Consider the following 10,974-nt stretch of genomic DNA (forward strand, 5'->3'; position numbering starts at 1 on the left):
ACTTAAGGAATCGACGGACAATAAATAAATAAATAAGGATTTTGTTTGTGAAATTCTAGAGAGCTGCTCTATATTTATAACATTTAAAAAACATCTTTATCACTACCTAAGCGTTTATGTGTAAAGGTGGTTGAAACCTTCCTTGCTTCCTTGCATTTTTTAAGTCATTTCAACTCAAATATTAACTATTGCTCATTACACTGAATTTGGATTTTTTATTAACAGACTTTTAACACCGTTTTCTATTGCCCTGTATGCCTACAAGACCTGGTCTTAATTTTGAAACATTCAGAGTCTAACACTGGTATGAGATTTCCCGAAGTTTCTAAATTCTTAGAGGGCTCACATTAGGCATGACGCATCAATTCATCTCATGTATAGACAAATTGAATTTTGAAAGTTTCATCCAAATCGGCGCACTTAGAAACCCTCACTCTACAGAAACTACATGCCAAAACAGGACATATCAAACAGCAAAACAGTCATGTTTGTGGTTGAACAACCTTCTATGTTTACGTTTATAACTGGGATACTACGAAATCCTCGTTACGAATTATCTCTATTATGCGTAAATATTCATAAGTTAACTTTTATTTGTGCCATTCTTCTGTTATTTAGATCGTTTATAATTTCTAGTACATATGATTGGTTTTTTCAAGATGTTACATCGGTGCATTGTTGCATTTAGCTTTACCTATGTCTGATTATATAATTTTAATAACAAATAATTTATAATTTGTCCACCGCTGTCTCATCACAATCACGGCTTTTTTATACTATTCGCTCAGCTCGCTCACCCGTAGACCCTCCGTAGAGTAGCTCCAGCGCCACGGACATGAACGCAAGGCAGGGTGATGGAGGCAGGGGAATTTTACAATGTTTGTGAAAACCGATTTACCTTTTCTCCATGACGAATGCGGTGGCTCCGCTGGCAGAGCAGTGTTATTCAATTTGCGATGTTGGCCACCGCCAGCGCCGTCTCTGAAACCCTCGGTAGTAGCTTCCTCCAGCTGCGTCGCCTTATCGGCATAACTGGTGTGGTGCGTGAAATACCTTTGCCGATTTCTACTCGGTAGTATACTACACGAGCGAGCGTTGCTCAGGTGTCCGCTGTCTGATGTCACTTTTGCAGAGTCGTGTTTTGATTACTAAGCGAAACTCTGGCGCTGAATTGCTCGCTCGCACATTCCACAGTCGTTGCACCCCGTAATCCCGCACACTTTGGAGCTCCGTGCTTGTACTAAGCGGGCTAAGCCAGTCGACTATCCAGTTAGCTGGTTCATTGGAGCAGCCAGCCAGTCGGTCTTCGTTCAAGCGGTTCCGAGGTTCCCACAGTAATTTTCTCGTGCACACATACACTTTCCGAAGTTCCTCCGTTCCACGGTGCTTCGTCGCGCAGCGGAGTTTTGTTTTGTTACCACTCCGGTTCTTCCACCCTCTTCCTTCGTCGATTCCCGCAGCTTATTGCTTTCTGTATTTTTTCAGCTTTTGCTCTGTTCCCTCTGTCTTCCCAAACACGAAACAAACTCACAAAGCAAACCCGTGTAGCCCCGTGTGAGAAGCCTAAACCAACTGTATTAACACGATTAACCCCAGGAGTGTGTGCCGGGGCGAGGGGACACTGGACGTTCTGGAACCTGGAACCACGGCGAACTACCAGCAAGGCACTTTAAAAATACACCCAAAACACTCACACTCACTCACTCCCTACAACTGCGTTGTGATGATTAATTAAGCACGATACGACACGACACGACAACAGAGCCGGAGTTTCCTGTTTCCGAATGCACTTTTGTGTTCCGTTCAAACCGTAGACCTTGACCGAAAATAAATCACACTAAACGAACCAAAAAAAAACTCAGAAAGGTTCCTCCTCCCCGTTCGAGCAAAAGAATGTGTATCACTTGACACCGTTTTTTCCTTCTTCTGTGGTGTCTCCTTCACCGTCTTCTGTGCTTCTGCAGACTGCTGCTGCTGCTGCTGCTGCACTCATCGTCCGGTGACCGCTGGCTTATCGTTTTGCTGTCAAACGTGGCCGAGCAGCTGCTGCGCAAATTTTTGTTGTTGTGAGAGGCGCGCGAAAAAGGTGCAGAAGAGAAACGGTAAAAACGAAACGAGTGAGAACTCGGTGAGCGTTTGAAATGGACGTTGTTGGTGAGAGTGAGATTGAGAAAAAAATACACAAATTGTTAGTGATTACCAATAACTTGAAATATATTAAAATGCTTTTTATTAGCATAATTTTGGGCAAAACCCGTATTTAATCTTTTATAACACAACTATTTATGACAGTCAATCTGAACATTTGAAAACGATAAAAATTGAATCGCACTAACCAATACACATATCATATGGATCGATTGAAATCTTTCCTTCTGTTATGTTTCAGTATGGTACATTTCTAGGAAGGCATGTATCTGGCGCAATTTTTAGTGTTTCCAAATTCAAAATCAAATTATTCGCTATACAGCATTGCCATGGCGTTCGAGTGCGAGATTCCTACCCAAAACTAGGTGTCCGATGGCTTGATTGTTCAGGAAATTGCAAACTTCATTTTACGCCTTAGCTTTCATCCTCCCCGGGATTCAAACTGACGACCTTTGGATTGTGAGTCCAACTGCCTACCAGCGACTCCACCGGGACAGGACCCCGGGAGACGACTCCTACACCTGGACTGAGCTAACGACTTAACCTTTAGGTTACACCGGGGCCAACATTTACTTCCCCGTCCGACGGAAGGCGCGATCAGACAAAAACTATTGATGACGATCTTCAGCTTTTGATTCGTCTGAAAAATGTTCGTCGAAGACAACATTTGCAAAAGGTTATTGACCACAGATTCACTCTCCTGCGAAATGAAAAGTTCGCAAGAGATGTTGAACAAATTAAACCTTATTCCAAGCCTTTCTGGAAACATTCAAAGGTTCTTAAGAAACCTCAGAAATCAATCCCTTCTTTAAATGATGGTGATAATATTCTATTAACTTATGGGGAGAAAGCTCAAAAACGTGCTCAGCAGTTTGAGAGTGCTCATGATTTCAACTTGAGTGTTTTGAGTCCTATTGAAGATCAAATTTCAATAGAATATCAGAATATTGTTGAACAATAATTTTCATCAGATGAAGTTTTTAACAGTCAAGTTACTAAGCCCCGTTTTAGCGTTACATGGATTTTCAACAAGCTGTAACTTGGTGAAAATTACATGAAATATCAACTTCATCTATACCATTGGATTCGAAAATTAATCAACTTTAATATAAAAATATTTAATATGGTGGTTTAGGGGGCGGGTCCCCGGGGGGAGGGGCCAAAGGAAAAAAGACAGCGTTACATGGAATTCAAGGGCCCAGTGCACATCGTAAAATAACCCAAAATACCAACTTATATAGGTTTTTGGAAAGGGGAGAACCTCTACTTTAAGGGAAAAATATTTAAAACATGTTAAAAATATTTAAACAATTTAAAAAAAATAGTTATCGTAACTATTTTTACAATAGCAATATTCATTTGAACTATAAAGCCAAATTTTGAAGAAATATGGTCATGCGACATATCAAAATTCATGAAATTATTCCAGGAATCGATATATGAGCAATTCAACCTGATTCGGTTGAATCGGTAAAATTACCGGTACCGGTTGAACCGGTTCCGGGGTTGTATCACTAACCATGTCATGCGACGTGTCAAAACTCATCAAATTAGCTCAACAATCTTTTCGTGACAAATTTTAACCGATTCAGTTGAACCGGTTCAAATAACCGGAACCGGTTTGAACCGATTCAGTGTTTTTACTGCAAATCATGCCATGCGACGTGTCAAAATTCTTCAAATAATCTCAACAAACTATTCGTGATAAATTTGAACCGATTCAGCTGAACCGGTTCAAATAACCGGTACCGTTTGCACCGATTCCTTGTTTTTACAGCAAACCATGTAGTGCGACGTGTTGGACATTTTCAAATAATCTCAACAATATATTGGTAATGAAATTGAACCAATATGGTTGAACCGTATCAAATTACCGGTACCGGTTAGGACCAATTTCATGTTTTATAGCAATCCAAGTTGCCACCTATTTTCGTGAATAATTTGAACCGATTTTGTTGTACTGGTTCAAAAAACCGGTAGCGATTTGCACATATTCCATTATTTTACTGCAATGACATGGTCATGCGACGTTTCACATAAGGAAATCGACTCGAAATAAAGAAATTTCAAAAAACTTGTAAATTTCGATAGAAATTTATGTGCAATCAGCTAAAATCAATTTTAAATGCATTCCTTTGCGTTTAGAATCATTTTTAGCATGTGCTGGTTTATAAAAAAAAGAATTTTCGATGTAGAATTTTTTGTCGACATATTTTTTGAAAACCTTTTCGCAATGACTGTCGTATTTCAAATTATTTCCTTTTGACTGTTCAGTCTAACGTACAAAAATGACAACCGTTTCCTACCATAAATTGATAAATTGATGAATTGATAAATTGATAAATTGATAAATTGATAAATTGATAAATTGATAAATTGATAAAGTGATAAATTGATACATTGAAAAATTGATTAATTGATAAATTGATAAATTGATAAATTGATAAATTGATAAATTGATAAATTGATAAATTGATAAATTGATAAATTGATAAATTGATAAATTGATAAATTGATAAATTGATAAAGTGATAAATTGATAAAATGATACATTGATAAATTCATAAATTCATAAATTCATAAATTCATAAATTCATAAATTCATAAATTCATAAATTGATAAATTGATAAATTGATAAATTGATAAATTGATAAATTGATAAATTGATAAATTGATAAATTGATAAATTGATAAATTGATAAATTGATAAATTGATAAATTGATAAATTGATAAAATGATAAAATGATAAATTGATAAATTGATAAATTGATAAATTGATAAATTGATAAATTGATAAATTGATAAATTGATAAATTGATAAATTGAAAAATTGAAAAATTGAAAAATTGAAAAATTGAAAAATTGAAAAATTGAAAAATTAATAAATTGATAAATTGATAAATTGGTAAATTGATAAATTGATAAATTGATAAATTGATAAATTGATAAATTGATAAATTGATGAATTGATGAATTGATAAATTGATAAATTGATAAATTGATAAATTTAACCGAAAAAAAAATTCGTTGTCTTATTTTTAATTGTCGAGCTTAGGAATCTTTTTAGAATTTTTTAGTCCAAGATGACGGCCAAAATGGTGGCTAAAAAAAATGCATTTTTTAATTTAATAGTCAATCAACCATTCAAATTTGACTACAATGGGGTCACAGAACTCGAAATTGATGTTAACAGTATGGAAATAAAAAAAAGGAAAACAAATTGTTCGTTATTCGATTATTCGAAGTCCCATACAAACCTTAGACATAATCGGATAATCGAGTCTTGACTGTATTGCAGTTAACATTTGATTTTGGAAAATTAGAAAATTATAAACAACGCTTTGCAATTTTTGAAACATATTTGGCACTTTAAAAAATTGAATTGAAAAATAACCCGTCATGAATAACCAAATGTTTTTTATAAATTTATCAATTTATCAATTTATGAATTTATGAATTTATGAATTTATGAATTTATCAATTTATCAATTTATCAATTTATCAATTTATCAATTTATCAATTTATCAATTTATCAATTTATCAATTTATCAATTTATCAATTTATCAATTTATCAATTTATCAATTATCAATTTATCAATTTATCAATTTATCAATTTATCAATTTATCAATTTATCAATTTATCAATTTATCAATTTATCAATTTATCAATTTATCAATTTATCAATTTATCAATTTATCAATTTATCAATTTATCAATTTATCAATTTATCAATTTATCAATTTATCAATTTATCAATTTATCAATTTATCAATTTATCAATTTATCAATTTATCAATTTATCAATTTATCAATTTATCAATTTATCAATTTATCAATTTATCAATTTATCAATTTATCAATTTATCAATTTATCAATTTATCAATTTATCAATTTATCAATTTATCAATTTATCAATTTATCAATTTATCAATTTATCAATTTATCAATTTGTCAATTTATCAATTTATCAATTTATCAATTTATCAATTTATCAATTTATCAATTTATCAATTTATCAATTTATCAATTAATCAATTTATCAATTTATCAATTTATTAATTTATCAATTTATCAATTTATCAATTTATCAATTTATCAATTTATCAATTTATCAATTTATCAATTTATCAATTTATCAATTTATCAATTTATCAATTTATCAATTTATCAATTTATCAATTTATCAATTTATCAATTTATCAATTTATCAATTTATCAATTTATCAATTTATCAATTTATCAATTTATCAATTTATCAATTTATCAATTTATCAATTTATCAATTTATCAATTTATCAATTTATCACTTTATCAATTTATCAATTTATCAATTTATCAATTTATCAATTTATCAATTTATCAATTTATCAATTTATCAATTTATCAATTTATCAATTTATCAATTTATCAATTTATCAATTTATCATTTTTTCAATTAATCAATTTATCAATTTATCAATTTATCAATTTATCAATTTATCAATTTTTCAATTTTTCAATTTTTCAATTTTTCAATTTTTCAATTTTTCAATTTTTCAATTTTTCAATTTTTCAATTTTTCAATTTTTCAATTTTTCAATTTTTCAATTTTTCAATTTTTCAATTTTTCAATTTTTCAATTTTTCAATTTTTCAATTTTTCAATTTTTCAATTTTTCAATTTATCAATTTATCAATTTATCAATTTATGGTAGGAAACGGTTGTCATTTTTGTACGTTAGACTGAACAGTCAAAAGGAAAAAAATTGAAATACGACAGTCATTGCGGTTTTCAAAAAATATGTCGACAAAAAATTCTACATCGAAAATTCTTTTTTTTATAAACCAGCATATGCTAAAAATTATTTTAAACGCAAAGGAATGCATTTAAAATTGATTTTAGCTGATTGCACATAAATTTCTATCGAAATTTACAAGTTTTTTGAAATTTCTTTATTTCGAGTCGATTTCCTTATGTGAAACGTCGCATGACCATGTCATTGCAGTAAAATAATGGAATATGTGCAAATCGCTACCGGTTTTTTGAACCAGTACAACAAAATCGGTTCAAATTATTCACGAAAACAGGTGGCAACTTGGATTGCTAAAAAACATGAAATTGGTCCTAACCGGTACCGGTAATTTGATCTGGTTCAACCATATTGGTTCAATTTCATTACCAATATATTGTTGACATTATTTGAAAATGTTCAACACGGCGCACTACATGGTTTGCTGTAAAAACATGGTATCGGTATAATCGGTAACGGTTATTTGAACCGGTTCAATTGAATCGGTTCATATTCATTACTAATAGATTGTAGATATTATTTGAAAATTGTTGTCACGTCGCACTACATGGTTTGCTGTAAAAACAAGGAATCGGTGCAAACGGTACCGGTTATTTGAACCGGTTCAGCTGAATCGGTTCAAATTTATCACGAATAGATTGTTGAGATTATTTGACGAAATTTGACACTTCGCATGGCATGATTTGCAGTAAAAACACTGAATCGGTTCAAACCGGTTCCGGTTAATTGAACCGGTTCAACTGGATCGGTTCAAATTTATTACGAATAGTTTGTTGAGATTATTTGAAGAATTTTGACACGTCGCATGGCATGATTTGCTGTAAAAAACACTGAATCGGTTCAAACCGGTACCGGTTATTTGAACCGGTTCAACTGAATCGGTTAAAATTTGTCACGAAAAGATTGTTGAGCTAATTTGAAGAGTTTTGACACGTCGCATGACATGGTTAGTGATACAACCCCGGAACCGGTTCAACCGGTACCGGTAATTTTACCGGTTCAACCGAATCAGGTTGAATTGCTCATATATCGATTCCTGGAATAATTTCATGAATTTTGATATGTCGCATGACCATATTTCTTCAAAATTTGGCTTTATAGTTCAAATGAATATTGCTATTGTAAAAATAGTTACGATAACTATTTTTTAAAAATTGTTTAAATATTTTTAACATGTTTTAAATATTTTTCCCTTAAAGTAGAGGTTCTCCCCTTTCCAAAAACCTATATAAGTTGGTATTTTGGGTTATTTCACGATGTGCTCTGGGCCCTTGAATTCCATGTAACGCTGTCTTTTTTCCTTTGGCCCCTCCCCCCGGGGACCCGCCCCCCTAAACCACCATATTAAATATTTTTATATTAAAGTTGATTAATTTTCGAATCCAATGGTATATATGAAGTTGATATTTCATGTAATTTTCACCAAGTTACAGCTTGTTGAAAATCCATGTAACGCTAAAACGGGGCTTAGTAGTCTACGGGTACTTTTCTGGCATAGTTGCCTGACTGTTTACGGATCTGAGTGAAATAAAATCTATTATCAAAAAAATAAAATTAAAAAACTTCGGCTAATTGATGAGGTTCACTGGTGCTGAACCAGGGAGGAATTTTCAGAATCATTTTCAGAATTTTGTTCTGAATCCTCTGAAGTTTTTTTCTTCCTGGTTAAGCAACAGCATGTCCAGATCGGCACAGCATAAGGATGGCAGGATGGATAGCATTTTAAACATCTATATATATAAAAAATTTCGATGGTTTTGTTCGAACGCGAATCAGTTCAGTACGGAGCGTCGGATCGAGGTGCTCTTTGTTGCGTTGGATTCGTATAAGCCCAAGGAAGGTTTTTACGCTAATAAGTTGACACTTTGGCCACTCTGGTCCCGAATCCGGAACACATGCCGATTGTACGGGAAACGGTCCAAAAAAAGAAATTATGATCATAGGAGGCGTCAAGATAAGTGCAAAGAAAAAAAAAAATACAAAATGTCAAAAGGTGTAATGTTTCATGTAGTGAGTGAAAAGGAAAAAAAGTTTAAAAAAACCGCAAAGTTTAATTTAGTGATATAGTTGTGAGTAATGACGAATAAGTAAAAATATTAAAAGATTATCATTTATTTTAGGTTTGAGAAGAAAAAATAAGAAAAATAAGTCAGGACAAATGCAATTCAAATAAGGAAGAAAAAGGCTGAATAAAAATGAAAAGGAAATGGAAACATTGTCTGGAACAAACAAAGGAAAAAATAGAAATGGAAAAAAGGTTACGAAAAAAACAAGACGGGAAATTAAAATCGAAATAAATAAAAATTTAAAAAATGAAGAAGACATTTAAATTATGAAAAAAGGTAGGATAAAACAAGTTTCAAATAAACAAAAAAGTGCCGGCAGAACGAAAACTATTTCAGATTCTTTTTAAGAAGAATCAAATTGTTTTCTAATAAGTGATTAAAGGCCAACAGGATAGAAATATTGAAAAAAGGTAAAAGATTACAAATAACAGATTCATTTAAAAACGAAGAAAAAGGATTGAAAATGCAAAAAGCTTTTAGAAAGTAAATTAAGTAAAAATAAACAAAGACAGTTTCCTATTTTTGCAAAAGCTTAACATTTCGTAACGTTACAACGCAGACTTTTAAAAAAGGTGCGTAGAAACAACACGAAAAAACTCAATGCTGTATCTTTGCTGAAAAATTAAAAAAAATGATCTACTCACGTGCATTTGACAAGAAATTAATCATATTTTCAGGATATGACCAGCTTAAAAAAATGGTTACTGTCCACCGGAGATTTTTGGGGTTTCCAGATGTGGCATCGAAGAGAATTTTAGCTGACTGAGGTGAATGATATAAATCTTTGGATTTTTGTAAAAGTTGGTTTAGAAGCATTTCACTTTGTGGAATCCAATCACAACATCTATTTTGCCAAGTGCAATTATTTTAATAAACTGCCGACCACACAAACCGAAATTTGCTCAGAATTAGATTCTGAGTCGAAATGCATACGTTAAGGTGGACCTACACAGAAAATAATATGTGAATTTATTCGACACGGAAAAATGAATCACATGTAAACTCAGTTGATGTAAACTTGAGATTAGACGTACACGGTTGAATCACACGTAATAACATGTTTTTACGTATAATTTGTTGCAAATTTACAACAAATTGCATTTAAATTAGAATGATTAACGACGTGCAAAAGTGTTACATCATAAATGATGTAACATTCGGAAATATTTTTTTGTGTGTAGGAGGTCAAATAAAGAAGTTAATTTTCGAGTGATTTAAAAAAAAAACCTAATTGAGGTTAGAAAGGCAAAACTCACAATTAGCCCACTTTTCTCACAAAAGTGCAGACAGTAAGAAAATAAAGAACTTGCAGTCTTTGCTCTAGATTGAACTCTTACAGGTTCGTAAATAATCAAAAATTAAAAAAAGTAAAAAATGAAAAAAAATGCAAAGAAAAGGAATTTAAAATGCAAAGCTGCTTTTTAAGTAGAAAAAAAGAAGCTTAAGAAAAAAAAATTCTATTTAAAAGAAAAAAATAAAAAAAAATAAAAAAGGAGCGATGAGTGAAATAAAAAGAAATTTTGGAATGAGTTAGGAAAAAAAAACGCCGTACACTGTTGAGAAATTATTTAAATATGTTTAGAAAATTGAAATTTCAAAATGAAAACAGTTAGGTCTAAAAAAAAACAATTAACTTTGATATCAGAGCGCTTATAACTAGCTCGCATTAAAACACTTTTAGAAAAGCAGCAATTTGCTGAACTAAAACTTTATCAACATTCAAAACTTTGTAAAATTAACATGAACATTTGTCGGCTTTCACAAGCTTGCGTTCAGCCAGAAAATAATCTCAACTCACTGGATATCACAACGTCTTGCATTTTTCCGTCCATCGAAACTTTAACAGGCAAAATTAAATTGAAAAAAAAGAAAAGACAAACTTGCAAAACAAATTTCAACAAATGCCAAAACATTCTAAAAAAAACAAACACAATGATTTAGAGCAACACATGTCTCATAGTGAA

General features: G+C 31.7%; 1 protein-coding gene across 2 annotated transcripts in view; it reads right to left on the reverse strand.

Annotated features, from left to right (window-relative positions):
• The window catches only part of LOC120417039 (probable serine/threonine-protein kinase cdc7), a 34,132-nt gene extending 32,155 nt beyond the window's left edge, over positions 1-1,977 (reverse strand). The window contains exon 1 of one of the 2 annotated variants that reach the window (XM_039578985.2): positions 899-1,975. In XM_039578985.2, the coding sequence (XP_039434919.1) occupies positions 899-909 (11 nt within the window). In that variant the 5' untranslated portion in view covers positions 910-1,975. Of the gene's footprint in view, positions 1-898 lie in introns of both variants that reach the window. The other variant, XM_039578986.2, reaches the window with a different exon arrangement.
• Between the last annotated feature and the right edge of the window lie 8,997 nt (positions 1,978-10,974).

The sequence above is a fragment of the Culex pipiens genome, chromosome 1 (assembly GCF_016801865.2).
Source record: "Culex pipiens pallens isolate TS chromosome 1, TS_CPP_V2, whole genome shotgun sequence".
NCBI classification, from domain to species: Eukaryota; Metazoa; Arthropoda; class Insecta; order Diptera; family Culicidae; genus Culex; species Culex pipiens.